The sequence below is a fragment of the Amblyomma maculatum genome, chromosome 9, assembly GCF_055883805.1.
Source record: "Amblyomma maculatum isolate TAMU_Amacu chromosome 9, ASM5588380v1, whole genome shotgun sequence".
Taxonomy (NCBI): Eukaryota; Metazoa; Arthropoda; class Arachnida; order Ixodida; family Ixodidae; genus Amblyomma; species Amblyomma maculatum.
The window spans coordinates 26,015,785-26,037,331 of record NC_139352.1 but is presented as its reverse complement, the minus strand read 5'-3'; the positions used below and the strand labels follow the sequence as shown (position 1 = coordinate 26,037,331).

Below are 21,547 nucleotides of genomic sequence, written 5' to 3'. Positions count from 1 at the left end.
GCTAGTTGATTCATGCTTTCAAGTTGGAATACTTCTCGCGCAACACATAGGGGGACCAGACAAGCGCATGTCTGGTCCCCCTTATGTTTTGCGCTAGAAGTATTCCACTTTGAAAGTACTTGCGAATGCTCGAGGAGCGCTCATCGGCTTTCTCAAAGTGAAATTTGAAAAGTACTCCCACATACCTCGAGTCATTCTCAAAATCACATATTCCAGAAATGAGAATAGCGAAGGCTTATTGCGTGTTTGGATACCCCTATCTTTGCAACAGTTCATATATAAATGGAGCGAATGCAATGTTGCCCGATGCACTGATTGAGAACCTGTACCTCACTCTCCAGCGTTATATTTTTCTAACTATACCTGAATAATAATTTTTTTGTACATTTGTTTTGCTCCCGTCGCAAAGTTTATTTTCGGCCATGATAATACCGCACCATCGCTTTGATTTATGCAGTGCATTCTTAATGATATATTTTCTGTGCCTATATCATGCCCATGACAATTCATCATCTAGTATATACATATAGGCGCCATTGGCAAACTGTAGTGTTGCTTGGAATTAATTTCGACCACCTTTCTCAGAAAAGGTAACCACGGTCGGGTATTAAACCCGCGACCTCGAGCTCAACAGTAGGGCTACGCAATCAGAGATCCATTTCGACTGTTATCAATTAACACGCAACACAGTGCCAAACAAAGAAAATTGTTAACACAAGTCGAGGGAATGCTTGCGTTTACAAAATACGTGCAGGCAGAAAAGCAAAAGCAATTGGAATCTTCCGCTCGTACCTATAGCATTGAAGTGCCTCAAGCTTGAAGGCTTTAACTTCGTACGTGTGTCGCGCTGCTTTAACTTTTCCTTCCCATCCTTCCTCCTCTCTCCGCGTGGTGCTAGCAGACACGAGCCTGTCGGTGCAGCGCATCCCGGAGGCCTCGGGCTACCTCTACGCCTATCCCCCGGTGAACGCGCTGGACGGATCTAAGAACAGCTGCTTCTACACCACCTACCAGCCGCCCCGGTGGTGGCGCATCGACCTGGGCGCCGCCTACCACGTGCTCTCCGTGGCGCTGACCGTACCGCACGTCAGTGAGTACCGTGCCTGCATCAACGCACCGCATAATATGCCCCCCCCCCTCCCCCTCCGTCTTTCTCAGCTGTGCGGTTGCTGCGTCGCACCGCGTATTCGTTCGCACAGTCTACCTCAAAAGTTCGTTAGCAGATTTAAGATCTGACAACGGCAAATGTGACCAGCGCTGCTCACAAAACTGTGGCGAAGAAAAAATAAAATTAAATTCGTTGTATTCTATGGCACATATTGCTAGATACTTCTGTAATTTGTGTTGAGGCTATGATATGTGCATTAAGAATCAAACTTTCACGCTTAAAGACGGCGACATAAGTCAATTTATACGACAGTAATTAATGGTCACCACACACTTTTTAATTGCAGGTTTAATGGCCTGCCTCTACGTTGCTGTCCTGTAGACCTGCCTACTAAAGAACTGGGGGTGGAGTTGGATGGGCTTGGTTATGCGGGATATCATACCCCCCCCCTCCTCCCCCCTCACACACACACATAAAATAAAGACACAGACAACGACGATTCTGTTTAAATGGCGTGCCAATTAATGTCGTAACTCTTAGAGGAAATTACAAACTGTGTGTTTCATATCGTTCTTTACGTCAGTTTTTCTTAAGCGCAACAATGTTTGAACGTGCCACGATAACAGCGCAAAGAATGGTGACCCCTTTTGCTGTTTTATTCGTGGTTTATAGAGTAGAACGACATATTTGCTTTGGGATATTTCCAGTTTATCCATTATCATATGAAGAATGCGTACTAGTGCATCACGTATGCTCCACGTTGCCTGGACTCGATGTCACACCTCGCTTTTCTACACGACACGCAGGTTCCCGACAGGACCTCGAGGTGCGGGTCGTGAGCTACGAAGGCAACAAGGCGATTTTCAACAGATGCGCTGCATTCAGCGGGAAATTCTGTGAGTAATCGAGAGCGGCCTATTCACTTTTGCTCTGGTTCGCAGGAAACATGCCGAGGGCGTTTTTGTTTTTTTTAAATGCAGTGATGCTACCGGCAATCTGTAATTTGAATCGCTTTAAAGCTGATGAATAGCGATTTAAGAGCACTATAGAGCGCATAGATTTCTCATTTCGAGCAATTATACTTTAGAAGCATTCTGGAGCATGAAGCTTTCACTTTCTGAAGCTCTTTGGTTGAAAAACATTGGGGAGGGGGGAATTACAGCGTGATGCAATGAGCATTACATCATTAATTTTACCATTACTACCACAGACTCATGACAGGACATAAGGGGCTGTTACGACCAAGCATCCGCATTTGCGCGCTCTATTGTTCGCCTGTGGGCATGGAAAAGTTTTGTGAATATGTGGTGATGGTCCATTGGCTCTAAGTGAGCCTGTTTCCAGGAATCCTGTTTTGTAAGCATGTTTTGCTTTGTGGACAACCTGCAAATGCCAAATTGGCCCTGTCAAGAGAACGTCTGGAAAAACACAAAGAAACGTCCCCCTGCGGGAAATAGCAGGAAGTGCTTTCTTTTGTTCACCCTTCCAGTCGAGAAGTGCTATCCTCCAGTGATGAATGCCTCCTATCCAAAGGAGACGACAGAGTGACATGTCCGCTGACGTGCAGGACAAGAGAAGAGCATGACTCATACGGCCATTAAGTGATTTCCCGGGAATGCAGGAAAGATTTGCAATTGTCGAAAAGGGACCATGTTGGGAGCCCTATGCGGCGCCACGTGCACTCGGGTTTCTGAGAAGTAAAACCCCCAGAACCAGCCTGTGGTTTCTTTGCTGAAGAATAGAAATGTACCTCCTCTCCTCGCCGTTCCCAAGCTTTTCCCGCCAACAAGTGATCACGCCCAACGAATGAATGCCGGACCAGTCAGTGCTTCAGACCATCAGTGCAGTGATGTGTTCGATTGGATGCCGATACCTGAGGGGCGTGCCCTGGATTTGGTTGGTCAGCATCTTCAGAGAGGGGCTGGACATAGGGGGTTTTTAAGGACGCTGCAGAGCACGAAATGTCGCTCTGAGCCCTGGGTAAACGGCTCATCCAGTCGCTTCTCGCTATGAACCCTTAACGCTTGCCATTTTGCTGATGTACCCTTCTTTTTCGTGTAAATATTGTAAATACGTTTTCTCAAAGTGCCAGTAAACCTGCTTGTACATATTTTACCAACTTCGAAGATTCAGTCCTTCTTCAACCCCGAGTCTCTGCACGCTACCAAGTGAAGGCCGGGTCGACTTAACCCCAGCGTCACGACAACTGGTGGCAGCGGTGGGATCTGAATCTACAAGCCACAACATCTGATGACTGGAGGTGGGATCTGAATCTACAAGCCACAACATCTGGTGATTGGAGGTGGATCTGAAGCTACAAGCCACAACACCTTGTGATCGGAGGTGGCATCTCAAGCAACAAGCAGGCGCAACAATCGGCCAACAAGAGAGCAGCTCGGAACATCGATCGCATGTGTGGGTGAGTGCTTGGCTTTTCTTCTGATGTGGACCAGGTTCTAGAACAGGGTTAGATTTTAGAACTGGTAAAAAGAGTGTGGAAACGCCTTTAGGTTTGGTAGTTTGCACTGTTGTTTTGGAAGTAGCCGACACTCGGAGCGATCATGGACCTACAAAAGCTGCAGAAACCGGACCTGTTGCTATTGTGTGAGGAATTGGGAATTGATACAAGTGGTTTGGCACGAAAACCCTTGATTATAAAGGCAATCACTGATCTGGGAACCGATGATGAGGAGCTCAGTGAAGCATGGAACCTCATCGGTCAAAAAAAGGAGCAGCTCAGACAGCAGAAAGAGCGGGAAGAAGAGGAAAAGAAGCGTGAAAGAGAAGCAAAAAAGCTGGACCAAGAAATTGAGCTCCGGAAATTAGAACTAGAGTTGAGCAAGAGGTCGGGCAATTGTCCCCAGCTAGCGGTACCTCTTCTCAACAAGGAGGCAGATTTCAAGATGTCAAAGTACATGCAGCCATATGTGATATCAGGGGATATCGGTCTGTATCTGGCTAACTTTGAGCGAACTTGCGAAAAACTGTCCTTCCAGCGAGACACTTGGTCTCAGAGATTATTGACGGTTCTGCCCTGCGAGGCAGCGGAGGTTGTCGCGCGGCTAAGCAAGGAGGACGCGGACAACTACGAGAAGGTCAAAGCTTGCCTTCTGAGAAAGTATAGGCTTAGCGCCGAGGCGTTCAGACAACGTTTTCGGAACGCTACTAAGTCCAGGGACGAGAGTTACCCTGAATTCCTGTACAATTTAAGAGTTAATTTGGGCGAGTGGCTAAAGAGCACAGATTCCTACAGTGATAGGGACGCTGTAGTCGAGCAAATTCTTTTGGAGCAGTTTTATAACTGCCTCCCAGAAAAAGAAAGAAATTGGTTACAGGACCGAGGCGAAATTAAGTCGGCAACTGAAGCTGCCGAACTTATTGAGGAGTATGCTTCGCGCCGACAATTCAGCAACCCAGCAGTGGATAGGCCCCGCAATCCCAAGTTCAGTATGAAAAACCGTCAGGAAAGGCACTTTGCTAGAGTTGGAAACGAAGAAATGAAGGTTTCTTCAGGCAAATTCCCTAGAAAGGACGGCAGTGAGAAAAGTGGGGAAGTGACCAACGTGCAGAACACAAAGAATAAGCTTGAGGCTAGGAAGCCGCTCACATGCTTTAGGTGTAATGAGCAGGGTCACATTGCCGTCAACTGCCGGAAAGAAAAGATTGCTTTCTCGTATGTCAGGGACTGCGATGAAAATATGCAGCTTTTAGAACCCTACCTGCATGACCTAGTAGTCAACGGGAAGCCTTGCAAGGTACTGCGCGATTCGGCCGCAACGATGGATGTTGTCCATCCGGCGTATGTGTCGCCTTCCGACTATACCGGGCAGTGTGCATGGATCCGCCAGGTAGTGGAGGAACAGAGTGTGTGCTTGCCAATCGCGAACGTGGTCATCGAGGGCCCTTTCGGCGAATTAACAACCGAGGCTGCCGTTTCAGGAAAGCTTCCTAAGTGCTATCCGTATTTGTTCTCCAACAAATCGGACATGCTGCTGCGAAAGAGGGGCATCCTTTTCGGAGACAGAGTTGTGCAAGCCTTAACACGTTCAAAGGCGCGAGAACTAGCTACACTGCTCATTCCAGAAAAATCCACAGCGGAGGAAACGGCAGTTAAAACAATGGTAAATGCGGAAGATAGCAGGTCAGAAAACTTTGAGAGCGAGGCATCTCAGATAAGTCAACTTGAAAGTGAGCTTGATGAGACGCGGAATGAGGACGTTCTTGAGAGTAACCTCTTGCCGCCAGTGTCTAGTAATCTCACGAGACTTTTAAGTGGAACCCGAGAGGACTTAGCTATAGAGCAAGCCAATGATCCCAATATACAGGAGATAAGGGAGCGCCACCGCGCCACTAAGACAGCAAACAATATTTCTTTCGAGATGAGAAAGGGAGTGCTGTATCGCTTATTCAAGGATAAGCGCGGAGTAGAGCGGGACCAATTAGTCGTTCCCCAAAAGTACCGCGGAGACTTACTGCGACTTTCCCATGGCAGCTCGTGGTCATGTCACCTTGGAATAAAGAAAACAAAGCAGAGGCTGTTGCAAGAATACTATTGGCCTGGATGTTTTAAGGACACGGAAAATTTTGTACGGTCATGCGACACGTGCCAGCGGGTTGGAAAGGCGCAAGATAAGTGGAAAGCTCCGATGGTGTTAGTACCAATCATTACCGAGCCGTTTCACCGGTTAGTAATAGATATAGTTGGGCCACTTCCTGTGACCGAGTCAGGGTACCGTTATATCCTCACTATGTTATGCCCAGCCACAAAGTTTCCAGAGGCTGTTCCGCTGCGCGAGGTGACGTCCGAGAGTGTAGTGGATTCGCTGCTGTCAGTGTTTGCACGAGTTGGATTCCCTTCCGAGGTACAAAGTGATCAGGGTAGCGTTTTCACGAGTGTCCTCACCACCTCATTTCTCGAGCGATGCGGCATTAAGGTAGTGCATAGCTCGATCCATCATCCGCAGAGCAACAGCGTAGAAAGATGGCACTCTGTTCTCAAACGAGTCCTGAGGGGACTGTGCTATGAAAACAAGCGCGAATGGGATACCTGCCTGCCTGCAGCGCTTTTCGCTTTGCGGTCAGTGCCGCACGAATCCACTGGATTTAGCCCAGCCGAGTTGGTGTACGGAAGGTCACTGCGCTCACCTTTGCGAATGGTGCGCGAAGCCTGGGAGGGGCGCGGAGAAGACCCAACAGTAGTAGAATTCATTCTGAACCTCTTGAATCGCTTACATAACACTAAGGAACTCGTTGAGGCCAGCATGAAGTCAGCCCAGGCTCGTTCCAAGGTGTACTATGATAAGTCAGCCCGTCAAAGGACGTTTTGTATCGGGGACCAGGTGATGTTGCTGAGAAATTCAAGGCAGAATAAGCTCGAAGTACAGTGGGAAGGACCGGCTGAAGTCGTTGCAAAGCTTTCTAACACTAACTACGCAGTGAAAATTCCCGGTAGGCGTAAAGAAGTGCGCATTTATCATTGCAATCTTATGAAGCCTTATGTGCAGAGGGAAGCCGTGGTAAATCTAACGTTAAACCTTCCCGAGGAGATGGGGGACAACTTGATTTGCCTCAGCGGAAAAGGAAGCAACGCTCAGGAGCTTCTCAAAAAGACGGAGCAGAGAGGAGAACTAAAGAAATCCCAGCTGTCCGATCTGGGCGAAATAATAACAGAGTTTGAGTCCTGCTTCGTGGACAGGCCAGGCAGGACTGATTTGACTGAGCACGATATTGAGCTGACTTCAGACGTGCCAGTGCGATCAAGGTGCTACCGATTTTCTCCAAGGCAAAGAGAAATTCTGGATAGGGAAGTAACTCGCATGCTGGAATTGGGAGTAATAAAACCCTCGGAAAGCGATTATGCTTCGCCTATGATCTTAGTAGAAGCTCCAGGTAAAGACCCTAGGCCTGTGGTAGACTACCGAAAGCTAAATTCTCTCACCAGGGATCAAGTGTATCCTATTCCGAATATTGAGGAGAGAGTAGAACAGGTCAGTAGAGCGGCATATGTGACTACGCTGGACCTTACTCGAGGATACTGGCAAGTACCGCTCACTGAACGCGCCAGCAGATACGCGGCTTTCGTCACTCCGACGGGCAGCTACCAGCCAACAATGATGAGTTTCGGGCTCAAAAATGCTCCATTTTGTTTTTCCCGACTCATGGATAGGGTTTTAAAGGGGTGTGAAACATTCGCGGTGCCTTATTTAGACGACATTGCGGTTTTTTCCGACTCATGGGCGGACCATATGGTACATCTAAGAGCTGTACTGAGCCTTTTGCGTCAAGCTGGACTAACCGTAAAGGCCGAGAAATGTTGCCTGGCAAGGGCGACCGTGGACTACTTGGGTCACAATGTAGGTCAAGGTTTCAGGAAACCCAGCGAGATTAAGATTTCTGCGGTAGCAGACTACCCGCGGCCGAGCACGAAGACGGAAATTCGAGCATTCCTGGGTCTGACTGGGTACTACAATCACTACATCCCTAACTATTCAGCTTTGGCTAGCCCTCTGACCGACGCTCTCCGCAAGACAGAACCGACAAATGTAGTCTGGGACGAACAAAAGGAAGCCTCCTTCGTAAACCTGAAGGCTGTGCTGATTAGCCGTCCGGTATTGCGAGCTCCAGACTATGGCCGAGAATTCACGGTCCAGTGTGATGCCAGTGATCGAGGGTTAGGTGCTGTTCTCTGCCAGAGAGATGACGACGGTAATGAGCACCCCGTGCTCTACTTGAGCAGAAAACTGAGTTCTAGAGAGAGGGCTTATTGCGCGTCAGAGAAAGAGTGCGCTTGCATTGTATGGGCCATTCAAAAATTGCAGTGCTATCTTGGAGGGGCCAAATTCACCGTAGAGACGGACCATTGTCCCCTGGCTTGGCTGCAAACTGCGACATCGAAGAACAGTCGCCTTCTTAGGTGGAGCTTGATTTTACAGCAGTACAATTTTGAAATAAGATACAAAAAGGGGAAGTTAAATGGGAATGCGGACGCGCTTAGCCGCTCTTTCTAAGCGGTCCGAGATGTTCCTCACCATGTATCCAAATTGATAATCAGGTTTTTTTTTTTTTTTCGTGCGCTTGAATATAGATGACTATGTAAAGCAGCACGTTTGGTTTTCGAGGCATACGTGGGTCCTGAACGTCTTGAGAGTGGGCTTTTCTCGAACAACAATGGCAGTTTTCTTTTGACCTGGTCTCTTCAGACGGGAGCCGAGTGCTTGCTTCGACATGTGGTTGAGTTTCAGATAGCTCAAGCAATTTGGCCTACAACAATCAAGACAACGCGACATGCAACAGCGAGCTTCAAGCGTTCACGTGCAGGCCATTAAGTCGTCTCTTCATGCAGCAGCTGCGGCTGCTGCCCTCCGAGTCTCTTCTGGCGGGGGAGGAGGCTGTTACGACCAAGCATCCGCATTTGCGCGCTCTATTGTTCGCCTGTGGGCATGGAAAAGTTTTGTGAATATGTGGTGATGGTCCATTGGCTCTAAGTGAGCCTGTTTCCAGGAATCCTGTTTTGTAAGCATGTTTTGCTTTGTGGACAACCTGCAAATGCCAAATTGGCCCTGTCAAGAGAACGTCTGGAAAAACACAAAGAAACGTCCCCCTGCGGGAAATAGCAGGAAGTGCTTTCTTTTGTTCACCCTTCCAGTCGAGAAGTGCTATCCTCCAGTGATGAATGCCTCCTATCCAAAGGAGACGACAGAGTGACATGTCCGCTGACGTGCAGGACAAGAGAAGAGCATGACTCATACGGCCATTAAGTGATTTCCCGGGAATGCAGGAAAGATTTGCAATTGTCGAAAAGGGACCATGTTGGGAGCCCTATGCGGCGCCACGTGCACTCGGGTTTCTGAGAAGTAAAACCCCCAGAACCAGCCTGTGGTTTCTTTGCTGAAGAATAGAAATGTACCTCCTCTCCTCGCCGTTCCCAAGCTTTTCCCGCCAACAAGTGATCACGCCCAACGAATGAATGCCGGACCAGTCAGTGCTTCAGACCATCAGTGCAGTGATGTGTTCGATTGGATGCCGATACCTGAGGGGCGTGCCCTGGATTTGGTTGGTCAGCATCTTCAGAGAGGGGCTGGACATAGGGGGTTTTTAAGGACGCTGCAGAGCACGAAATGTCGCTCTGAGCCCTGGGTAAACGGCTCATCCAGTCGCTTCTCGCTATGAACCCTTAACGCTTGCCATTTTGCTGATGTACCCTTCTTTTTCGTGTAAATATTGTAAATACGTTTTCTCAAAGTGCCAGTAAACCTGCTTGTACATATTTTACCAACTTCGAAGATTCAGTCCTTCTTCAACCCCGAGTCTCTGCACGCTACCAAGTGAAGGCCGGGTCGACTTAACCCCAGCGTCACGACAGGGGCCTTCAATTCTATGTTAGTCTTATACTGTATAATTAAAAAGGCGGCACCTTTTGAAAACGAAATAGGCTATCGTTAATTCAAACATAAGAGACTGAAAATTTGTCAGAATTATCGGAAATTTCAATTATCAGATGTTCACCTTAACAAGATTCAAGAAAAAAGTACAGTTTGCCTTATTATGGATATATATGTGCATGGAAATAGTATCTGGAACAACGTTACAAACAAGCACATACTAAAATAATCGTGGAAAGTGCTGATAAGTTTACTCGACCAGCGGTCTCCAAACGGATATGCGGTTAAAAAGATCAATACTAGGCTGGTGTTTCAACAGAGAAAAACTACGTTTTATGGGACCTCAGAGGACTGCGGGACAGAAGTAAATTATCAGTGAAGGGCTAATCACTGAATGACTACAAAATAACTTCAGAAACAAAAAAAAATATATATATGCTTCTCACTACAGCAAATTTCTTGTATGCAGTGGTCGTCTGCTGTTGAGCAAAAGCTGTGCAAAAATAACGATTTTGTGCAATTGCGTCATGCTGTAAGAGTTCTCAAACTGGTTTTCGTGAGCAGTCCACGTAAGGATACATTCACCACACAAACAACAAGCAACTCGTGGTAAACGCGCATTTACAGTGCACAGAAAGAACCTTGAATGCGGACAGAAGGAAGAAATAAATTATTTGAATTTGAAGGGCGCACATTGATTGGGGGACAGCAACACGTCATCCCCTCTTACGGTCTGAATTCGTCAGCAGCAGCTATTACATCGCCCGGGGGGCAATAAGTAATGCAAAATAATGGCTTGAGGGGCTAGTTGATGCTGCATAATACCCAGAAATGTGGCGCAACAAACACAAACACAAGCGAAGAGACACAACACACGCGCACACTACCAACTGTAATAAGGATCTGAAAACACTTCCTCTTCACCACTCCTCTTCTTCTACACTCAAGTACATCTTCTCATCTTCCTCTTCTTTCATCATCATCATCATCAGCCTAATTATACCCACTGCAGGGCGAAGGCCTCTCCCATATTTCTCCACTTAACCCGGTTCTGTGCTAGCTGCATCCACTTGACCCCTGCGAACTTCTTAATCTCATCCGCCCACCTAACTTTCTGCCGCCCCCTGCTCTTCTCTCCGCCTCTTCTTTGCCAAGGGGATATTGGCACTTTCTTTTTCTCAGAACATAAACATCGTCCAAGCATGGCAGTCACCAATTCTACACTGTCTTGCTTCTCCACACCTCTGCTTTGCCCAGAAACTCATACCACGCTGGACAGTCACAAAGATCACCACATAGTCACACACTAATAACCACCACCACACATGTACAGTAGGACATGTCCATCCACAACACATCATACACAACACAACAAGTGCATACGCTGCAGCATAACTGCAGTGCAAGCAACACAGCCCCGTTAGGAAGGAACACACAAGGACGAACGGTGCTTCATTCGTGTGCCCCCTCTTTATGTGACTGCGTTTACTGCGCTGCAGTTATGTTTCACGAACGCGATCAACTAGTCTAAAGGCTTGTTTTTTAATGCATATTCTGCCACATCATTCGCATTTATTGTGTTTACTTTTTTTCTAGAGGAAGGGGGTTTCTTCATAGTGGGCGGCCCAATCCCTTCGAGCGTCTTCGCTCTGAATTTTGCAGTGGTTTCTTAATTAGTACACTATATATAAGCCACTTCTCTTGCTGCTTACCATCAACATTGAAAACCTCACATGCCAGTTTGCGACCAGAGCAAGGTTTGCACTGCCTTAGGGCAATTTTCTGGTCTCACACATCTGAATTTTCTACTTTTTACCTGCCACTCCGTGTATCGTTTATTACTTGCATTGATGCACTGCAGTATCTGCACTATAGTGGCTGCACGCAATGCACGTTAGTACTTAGTATACTCGTAGTTGCCTGTATGAGCAATTAGTTTCCTAGAAGTTTTCATTTACACTTTATACGTATTCCCAGCGCACTAGCTTGTAAGCCGTTAAAGCTTACAGCACACTCCGGTCGGACATCATTCCTCATTTCCTCGAGAGGTTGAGAAGTTGAGGTTGTTGCTGGCTACAGATTAGCCTTGTGGGTTTTGCCGGAAATTGTTCCACCGTAGCGTCATTTAAAAAATTAGAGGACACTTTGGCGACTAAAGTGATGAAAGGCAAAATCCTGAATGTTGCATTCTGTTACGCGACTGTTGCGCATGTAGCAATGAATGCTGCTACAAGTAAAGCGAGCGACTACTCTTTCACATTCTGCGATTGCATTTATGCTCCTTGCATCTTCGCAGTTGTTCTATGTTTACTGTTGTGTGGTAGATTTTACCGGGTGTGCAGCAATAATTAGTAATTAATTATTAAATACACAACTGTCATTAATTAATAACTATTAATTAATTAGTAATTGCTCATTGATTGGCATATGACCATGTGAGGCACGCATCCACACATACTGTGGTGGTGCTCTGTGATTAGTCGATACCTCCATGACATCCCGTCTCGACCAATCAGAGCCGCCGCAAAAGCGTGACACTTTTGCCGACGACAACGATGAGGCAATAAGAGCTTTCGCCTTAATAATAGTACTCACAAGCCAGTCACATATAATCACACGTAATAAATAATAGTCGCTACTTCTGTCGCCATCTGGACTCCAGATCAGAGTCCTGCAGGAAAGTTAAATGAAGGCGTGAAACCTCCTTTCTACGGTTTCCTTCATTTTCTCGATGCGTATACGTATGCAGCGGATTTTCCGTGAACTGTCGTTTATCTGCTGTTTGTCTGTTACAGCGACGCAGACGATTGTGTTGATGTGCGATGAGGGCAAGGGCATCATCGGCCAGTACGTCGACGTCGCAGACAAGCGCAAGGACCCCGACCACTTCAGCCTCTGCGAGGTTGAGATCTACGTGCTCAGAGGTGGGACTCGACCGTCGCACTATACCTTTGGTACATTAGAGGATTTATTTTAAATTCCTTCCACAGACTGCACTGTCGCATCACCACCTCTGTCACATGTACTACTACGTAGTGAAAACATTCGCGCCGACCATGCTGGCCTAGCAGTCAATGGCAATTTTATTTAAGCGTGATTTGAGCAGAAGTTAGCATCCGTTATCGTAGACGAGTACTGCTTCTCTCCTATGTAATCAGTGCACAGTGAAAAATGAAAGAATGTAGAAAGAAACTGTACGAAAACTCTGAAAAAAAAAAAAATGCAAATGTACAATGAAAGGTCACTAATGCGTACTACAAGGGACCGGAAAAAAAAATCTTCGAACTACCTGTAGACCCTGAAAATACCTGTTACCATCGCGGTAACTTTAACTGGTGAATGACTGGGCAGTGATCGAGCGACTCTTTTGAGATAAGACTGGCACGACAGTGACTACTTTTCACATCCCCATCAATTCTTTTTTGCGTTCACACTGTCGGGAGCGTCGAAACAGAGCCGCTCTAAAATCACAAAGGCCGCCCCGACATCCGTCACGGTGCAATGCGGTGTTTTGACAGTTGAGATTCGATTGGTTCCTTGGGGCAGATGGGGCTAGTCAGTGTCGCCTTACTGCGATGCTTGATAAGAGCAAGGATCAAGGCATGTGTGTGTGTGTGTGGGGGGGGGGGGGGGGGGGAGACTTTCGGAAAGGCGCGGAGATGTGAAATTAAATTAGAGGGCTCTAACTTGCACAGGTGGGAGCGCTTGCTCAGAATTTTACGTTGCAATTGATCAGTGGCTTTGGAGTTCAGCTTCGAATTACAAGTTCGCAGGTGTAATTTTGATCCCTGGAGCAGGGGCTGTATATCAATGCAGACAAAATACCAAAAACGATGTGCTGTCTGTGCTCGGTAAATGGCTCTAAATGTGATCAGAATTAATTCGAAGACATCGTATGGCCCATATGTGCCACTTCTTGATGTTAAACAGCATAATTAACAATTTAGCTCACCTAAATCAAGCCAGCTCACGGTCTAACAGTTTAAATACAGACATATAACCCATACTTATTTGATGCATGACCACATTTCCCTACTTCTCCTAAATGCAGATTTTTTTTTTCAGACTCTGCATTTTGCAAAATATGTTGATGTATATATAGTAATATGTGCCTTGCATATGCACAAGTGTATGCTCATACAACTGATGGAAATAGCAGTGTGCTCATTAGTGCCCTCCTTCCATGCAGAGAAATATCAGTGCGGCGACCCGGACAAGCCTCCAAAGTCGTACACTGTGCCACTGTCACCGCAGCAGATGGAGTACCGCTGCATCTCCGGCTACAAGCTGTCCGGCCCCAGCGTCCGAACTTGCCTTGAGTCGGGCCAGTGGTCAGCAGAGGCCCCAAAGTGTCTGGGTAGGCAGGCCTCTAATATTGAAAGTGTGTTATGGGGCTCGGTGTCTCATTATGTGCGAAAGAAATGCCCAGAACACTTCAGCACGCAACAATGCCACAGTGGCATGATGTAGAAAATGGCACTTCAATGCGCTTAAGTAACTCAGCACTCTTTTCTCGTGTTATTCATTGCTAGCAACCCATCACCGAACAAGCAGCAAGTCTGGAAGTATTTCTCTGCAGCTCGTATGTCTTGTTGCTCTCTTTTTCTCATTAAATATGGTAGAGGAAAGAGAGCACAATCTTCCACGTTGCGTACTGCTTTGCATGCGGCAAAAGCAAGAAGTACTGCAGTACAACTTGCAGGTATGACGATAGTTGCCTATCTTCAAGGATATGCTGAGTCCAAGAAAATTGTAAATTAAGTGATCCCCAAAAACTGACTGTTCAATGTATGACGGTGCTAAAAGTGCAATAGACGAATGCTGAGAACTGATCAGTTCAGTTCAGTCGTTCAGTTGTATCCGACTTCGTGACCCTATGGACCGTATCACGCCACGCTTTCCGGTCTCTCACTATCTTCCTAACATCACATAACTTCATCTGCAGCACCTCGAGGATGCCATCTAACCATCGCGTTCGCTGCCTACCCCTTCTCTGGGGACCCTCAACCTTTCCCAACATCAAATCCTTCTCCAGTGACTCCTCTCTTCTCATCAGATGACCAAAGTAGCTGAGCTTTAACTTTAGAATTAGACCCTCCAATGAGCAGTCAGGGTTTATGGCGGACGATATCAACTGATTTGATCTTCTGGCAGTCCAAGGAACTCTCAAGAGTCTCCGCCAGCACCACAATTCAAACGCGTCAATTCTTCGGCGGTCAGCCTTCTTCACAGTCCAACTCTCGCATCCATACATCACAACTGGAAAGACCATAGCACGAGTTATACGGATCTTGGTTGGCAGACTAATGTCTCTTCTCTTTAATAGGCGGTCAAGGCTAGCCATGGCTCTCTTTCCCAGAAGCAGGCGTCTCCTAATTTCTTGGCTGCAGTCTCCTTCAGAGGTAATCTTTGAGCCCACGAAGAGAAAATCTGTCAGTGATAACTGGTAGTAAATAGAACATCAGTGGATACCGAGATATTGAAAGCATTATGAATTTTGCCAGAATAACTCAGTCGCAGCTGGCTTGAAACGGGTATCATGAAAGCTGGGCAATGTCCTTATTCCGTGGTGGATTCATTTGGGGTTATGATGATGATTATGCATACAATGATGTTGATAACGAAACCCCATCGGCAGAACAGGAATGCAAGAAAGGTGGGGTGCACAGTCTTGTATCGGCCCATTGGTGTCTATGTAGTATTGCAGTTCAAACCAGTGCACATTAATGCAACAAAGCACAGCGGTGTTGGCCAAATGGATCACACACAACATGCATGGCACGTAGGGGGGGGGTATACCAAAGCACTAGCTTCACCTAGGCTTGTTATGTCTTCTTGTCACGCCGTGCTATGCCCTGATTGGACTACAAACTTGTTTGTACAAGCAGCTTGTTAGCAAGCACATACCACAATGTAATACTTCACATACTATATGTTCCAGTTCAGTCAGTGTGTTTATACACATATTCGTTTATGTATGCAGAGGCGGCGTGTCCTTCGCTAGGCCCACTGGATAATGGAAAGGTGGCAGTGCGAGGCACCAGCAATGGCCGCACAGTGCAAGGCAGCCAGCTCATCTACACCTGTGATCCTGGCTACATCCTGGAGGGCAATGACACCCGCACCTGCCTGGAGGACGCCCGCTGGGGAGGCACGCAGCCACACTGCCAGCGTAAGTATATGTATGCACTCTATGAACGAAGTGACTGCTATATAAAAAAAAGAAAAAAAGTTGTACACAAGGGTCGCACTACCAGTTTATAAAAGCTCCATTTTCAGTAGAAGTAACCTCTTTGTCATGAAACTGCTTCAACAACAGTCTAAAGGCCGGAAAAAGAGGTTCTTTTGTTTTCACGAAAGCCTGTGCAAGCTGCTAGCTGACTGGTGCAAGCAACCATAATGTGAAGGAGGGAGAAAACATGGCTTAAAAGCTTCTAGCAGAGAACTGGTATACGGGTATGTGGGGATTAATGTTTCAAAGCTGCACTCGGGATACCAGAAATACTAGAAACACCATAGCGAAGAGTTCCAGATCAAATTGTTTCAAAGTCAACTTCCGATCCAATCCGATGTCAACTTCCTTTTTTGCACATGTGTATAATCTCCATGTCAACATAGGCTTGCAGTTGCTCCAATGTCGACTGCTGCTTAATGAAGGCATTTATAAACTTTTTTTTCCTACTACACAGCCGTAACCTGTGACGTGCCAACATTTGAAGTGGACGGTGGAACGTACACGCTGCTCAACGTGTCCACCAACTACGGAGATCTGGCAGAGCTCAACTGCCACCTGGGATACGAGAGGCAAGGTGGCCCGACCACCATCATCTGTCAAGAAGATGGGACATGGAGCAAGCCTCAAGCCCTATGTGTCGTCAGTGAGTGCAATAGGTGGAATTCGGCTAGTAATTCCTCACACATTCCACTCACCTACATACAACAGCATCTGCATTATACACTGCATTATACTGCTGATGTAAAATGGATGAAAAAAAAAACACCTTTCAAAGTTTCCTGCTTTATCAAAGAAGTTCCGATTGCTTGTTAATTACCTCAAAGCCACACGCTTCTTTGTTCAGCAAAATACTGCAGAATTTCGATTACACGGATCTCACGGAGTCTCAAAAAGTATGAATATCTATCAAAAATTCTTATCACTCAAAATGAATAAAACCCATATGCATGAGCACGAGAAATGGACTTACACGATGTTTTCAGCTAATTGGATTTATTTATGGCCGTGTGCCACTGCTCATACTGTATGTCACTGTGGTGCCAGCATGGTGTGGGCATTACTTTATACCCATGCTTAACTCTTTCGTTACCGCGAGAAAAGAGCCGTTTTTGATAGACTGCCAGCACAAAGAATACTGCAAAACATAAGCTACAAAGCAAAAATTCATTAGGGAATACACAAAAAATCAGAAAATTGCTATTATTTGTGGCGAGTTGATGAAAATAAGATATAAAAGGCATGATATATACAGACACATTAAGAAAATTCAATGACCCAGGAACACAGTGTAAAAATATAAACTATCTGTGCAGCGCCTTTTATCAATTACATAAATAAAACTACAGGTGGAAACAGCCTCATTTCTCGTGCCATGCAGTGAAGCAGTTCCTGGTTTTCGTGAGGCAGCAAACCAACACTGCTGCAAACTAGCTGTAAAGGCTGTGTATATATGTCAGATATGCGACGGACATTCAGGAATGCATTTTCGTGAAATAAACCCACCCGGACTCAGAGACAAACATCACAAGTCAAAAGCTGACACCATTTTCGGGTAACTAACACTACTCAACACCGTCAGATGACAAACCGACAATATGATTCGATATTTGACTTACTGGAAGTTTTCTGATCGCAAGAATTTGATGTTAATGCTGCGTTACCACGAGTGGCAGGTTTTTTTGTTTTTTTCAAGCACGGCCACCACGCCCTTTTTCGCAACAACACATGCACATTAGTTTCTGAAGAGGACACAAAACTAGACAGGGAGAAAAAATGGTGGGCACACATACACAAAATTTACAGTTTGCATAGAAACTGTAAGTTGGTTTGCTGAAACCAGTGCCGCTGAAGCTGAAATTGCCTTATCAAACTTTCTCGCACTTTCTCTGATATTAAACATATTTCTGTTATCTTTCATTTTCAGTAGAGATGAGGCAGAAACTCAAGAAGCAGCTCCCGGGAACAGCCAGCGACACAAGCTCGACACTCACCGGTCAGTATTAAGTGCATCAACGTGAGAGTGCTAAGAATACAAGTACACCATTATTTTGTCACTGCAACCACGTCATGCAAACACGCTGAATTGACTGCGAGGAACAGTATATATAGTCATGCTATTATAAAACCTGCTAGTTCATCTCAACACAGTCATTCGTGCACTAAATCATAGAATGCTTTTTTTTTTTTCTCATGATGATCGCAATGAGAGCTGCAGCATCAGTAGTATGTTCCAAGGTGCAAACACCTCCATTTTGGTTCGCTTTATGAAGTTTAACATCCCAAAGTGACTCAGGCTATCAGGGACGCCGTAGTGGAGGACTGCGGTAATTTCGGCCACCTGGGGTTCTTTTAACGTGCACTGACATCGCACAGCACACGGGAGCCTCTTTTCGCCTCTGTGAAAAGTGGCCGTCGTGGCCTGGGTTTGATCCCGCATTGTTGTGTATAGCAGTCGAGCGCCCTAACCACTGCGCTACCTCGGCGAGTAACCACCTGCTTTTTGCAATTCTGATGGTTAGCCTAAAAGGACAACAGCAGAAACTACAACAAATTAGTATGCATACAACCTAACACTGCATTCATGAACGCTAGTTGGTACTATAACCGTCCACTGCACGTGATTCTGCACAAAAATGAGTGTCAGCGTAGTAAATCAGTAAATCACAAAAGTGCCTTGCAAATTTCAAGGAAGCTTTTGAGACAAACCTTGATTTTTCCACTAAGCAGATGGGGCTTCCCCAGAACACAGTGGCTCTCTTCGTGCCAATATGTGCTGTTAAACTCATATATCCAATAGTCAGCCTCACGTCTTTCTTGCAGGCATGGTGGCAGCTATCATCTCCATTGTGTTCCTTTTCCTGTTGTCCATGTGCGTTCTCCTCATACTCAAAAAGTAAGTTGTTCGATTAATTAGCCAATAAAAATGTGCACTGTAGCAAGAAGACATTAAAAAAAAATCTGCTGTGAGCCAGATTTCGCTGTCAGACAATGATGTCCCTTTGTGGGCACGCTTCCTGTACCACAGTACTGGCATGCACACAAATTTATTCATGGCCCCGAGACCCTGCGGTCTGCAGGCATGTTGCAAGCAAGATCTGGCTCATCAAAGCTCTAGTCTAATGGCCAGATTTGTGATCAGTTTTGTGACCCCATTAAACAACGCTACAGTCAATTTCACCAGAACAAGGATGAAAAAAATGTTTAATTAAAGGAATTAAGAATGGTACTAAGAATAAGCTCACTGATGGTTTATTTACAAAAAAAGGGGGGGGGGGATGCAGGTAACTGACTCGGACAGCAGCTGCTTTTGCTATGACACAACTACAATTTCATTTACGTTAGACAACACAATGTTTTTGCAGCATACTTGTCATGCTGCTAATAAGTAATACAAAATTGAAGTCATGACGATGCTAGACAAAATGATTCGACTCAAATAAACTGGACGTTTGAACTGATGATCAGTTAACTACAGTTTAAAGGTGTCCCAGGCGTACCAAGAAATGAGGATAAGGAAGGGACTGCTAATTTACAGAAAGACTGGAGAGAGTTGGAATATAGGGTGATTTGAGGAAAAGTGTGGCATATCATAAGTTTGTGCAGATGACCTTTGTATAGTCAGCAGCTGTAAAAAACAATAATGACTCTAAACTAACTTTGTGGTCTCGTAGTGGCATGCAAAATCTCATCATTGCTAAGCTGCTCACCAACCTGTCCCCATCGTCATCTGATCACCAGTGAAATTACGAATTGCAGGAAGAAGTATTTTTCAAGGGCCAAAGGTCAGCCAGCGAAGGCCCCAAATGCCAGTCTGGCTGCCAACAATGGAAGTGCCAACATCTCGTACACAGATAGCAGCGGAACCATATACCAGAATGAAGACTTCTACATGGAAATACCACTCAAGACCGCCACGCAGCAGAACGGCTCGACCGCAGGAGCGGTGCATAACAACAACCACATCACCGCCGCAGGTGGACACCGGGCCAGTCTCAAGGCCGAGGGCGGCGGTGACCGCCGAAAGAGTCTCACGCCCAGTCGCAAGAGTTCTCTGTCGTCCAAGGAGAACATATACGAAGAGATCGCACTGGCTTCCAAGCAGCGCAGGCTCTCCTTCGGAGGCGTCACTTCAATAACGGCAGGACCGACTCCGAGTGCTGGCGTCACCGTCGTCCACTCAGAGCTGCCGCCGTCCATAGCGGACGATAAACCAGACGAGGGGGACTCCTCGCCAGCACTATATGCCAAAGTCGACTTCAATCAGAAGCGAAAATCGCGGCTGATCAGGGAGCAAAAGTGAGTTCATATATCTTTTCCATGGAATTGCAATACTTTAGGAATTGCCTTTCATCATTTTAAGGTTAATCAGCAGAGCATTGGCAATGCCTTCTCATGTCCGGCTTATAGAGATGGTTTTGATACCCCGTAAGTCTGCGCCTGAGAGCAGTGAGAGAAAGGAAGGTCAACTAGGCATAACGCCAGTTTGGCTACCGTACATGTGGGTAGGCAGTACTGTGAGAGTGAAAAAAGAAAAAGAATAAAAGTTTAGTTTGCTCCATCCATTGCATGTGTCCAGGTCGTAGGTTTGTCGCAGCCAATACAAACATCTCCACAGTTCGTCTGTGGGGTACCACTCAAGTCGGACTTCAGAGTGAAGCATAGGCGACAGTGTGATAGTGCAATTGTCAGCAATTAATGTTCCCCAGCATATTAATGAAATAGCAACTGCGATTACGTTCTACTCGTGATCTAGCATAACATAAATGCAGTAAAACCTGGATATATTTAACTCGAAAAAGCGAGAGAAATAGTTTGGTTAGTTTTGGTTTATGGGCATTAAGAATCCGAAGCGAGTCAGGCTATAAGAGATGCTGTAGTGGAGGGCTCCAGAGATTTCGACCAGCTGGGGTTTTTGTGCACTCACTTCACACAGCGCACAAGCACCTTGCTTTTCGTTTCCATTGAAAAGCGGCAGAGATTCGATCCCGCATCCTTGAGCACAGCAGAGAGAAATAGTTCATTATATTGCAAATCTGCAAGTAATACTACACTAGTGATGCGCTTTTTGCAACAACGTTTTGGCCAGCGGCATGCTGGTAGGAAGTACTACCATTCATTAGCGTTGCTAGGCCTAGTTTGCCTCACATTGCAGCCACAGGACACGGTGCTTTGGAACCAACTACTGCCTATCATGTCTATAGTGGGCTATAAGGTAAATGAAATAGTCTTATTAGAATTAGGGGCCAGTTGGCTTCCAAAATGCTTTTGGCAGCTAAGAAAGTAAAGCATGCCAAGCAAGGGCCACAGCTACGCTTTATTTACAAGGGTCATCAAACAATACTCCCAAACTGAAAGGGACTAGAACAGTGTAGCTAACACCAGAGTCAAACATGAATTTTCATATTTGCTACTTGTGTGATATTGGTATGAAACAAGCGAACATACCAAACAGTGATGTGTGAGCAGCGGCGCTGCTGTATGGTGGAGTCAAACCTATAGCTGTTAAATGATGCAACACTAATTTCCACTTAGGGGTAGCAAAAAGAAGTCATTACTATATAAACTCTATATGAAATTATATGTATAACAAAATTACCTTTAGGAATTGATGACGAAAGAAAATAAATCAGAGCCACGCCTGAAAATGAGATACAGGTGACAACCATTTATACGACAAGGCCTATCAGATCAGGCGCCAAGGCAGGGTATGCTAAACTTGTCTGAGCTCTGCTGTGTTTTCCACCGTTATAGGGCACATTTGATTATTATGAACGGCACCACATGACTGGACCACATTTTGGCGCTATAGCCTTTATGTCACAC

General features: G+C 46.0%; 1 protein-coding gene across 2 annotated transcripts in view; it reads left to right on the top strand.

Moving 5' to 3' along the window:
* The window catches only part of LOC146178613 (sushi, von Willebrand factor type A, EGF and pentraxin domain-containing protein 1-like), a 112,607-nt gene that overhangs the window by 88,055 nt on the left and 3,005 nt on the right, over positions 1 to 21,547 (top strand). Inside the window, exons 3-11 of one of the 2 annotated variants that reach the window (XM_084578416.1) lie at positions 899 to 1,090; positions 1,915 to 2,004; positions 12,285 to 12,413; positions 13,679 to 13,846; positions 15,473 to 15,661; positions 16,179 to 16,367; positions 17,649 to 17,717; positions 18,545 to 18,617; positions 19,481 to 20,020. In XM_084578416.1, the coding sequence (XP_084434542.1) occupies positions 899 to 1,090; positions 1,915 to 2,004; positions 12,285 to 12,413; positions 13,679 to 13,846; positions 15,473 to 15,661; positions 16,179 to 16,367; positions 17,649 to 17,717; positions 18,545 to 18,617; positions 19,481 to 20,020 (1,639 nt within the window). The remainder of the gene's footprint in view (positions 1 to 898; positions 1,091 to 1,914; positions 2,005 to 12,284; positions 12,414 to 13,678; positions 13,847 to 15,472; positions 15,662 to 16,178; positions 16,368 to 17,648; positions 17,718 to 18,544; positions 18,618 to 19,480; positions 20,021 to 21,547) is intronic. The other variant, XM_084578417.1, reaches the window with a different exon arrangement.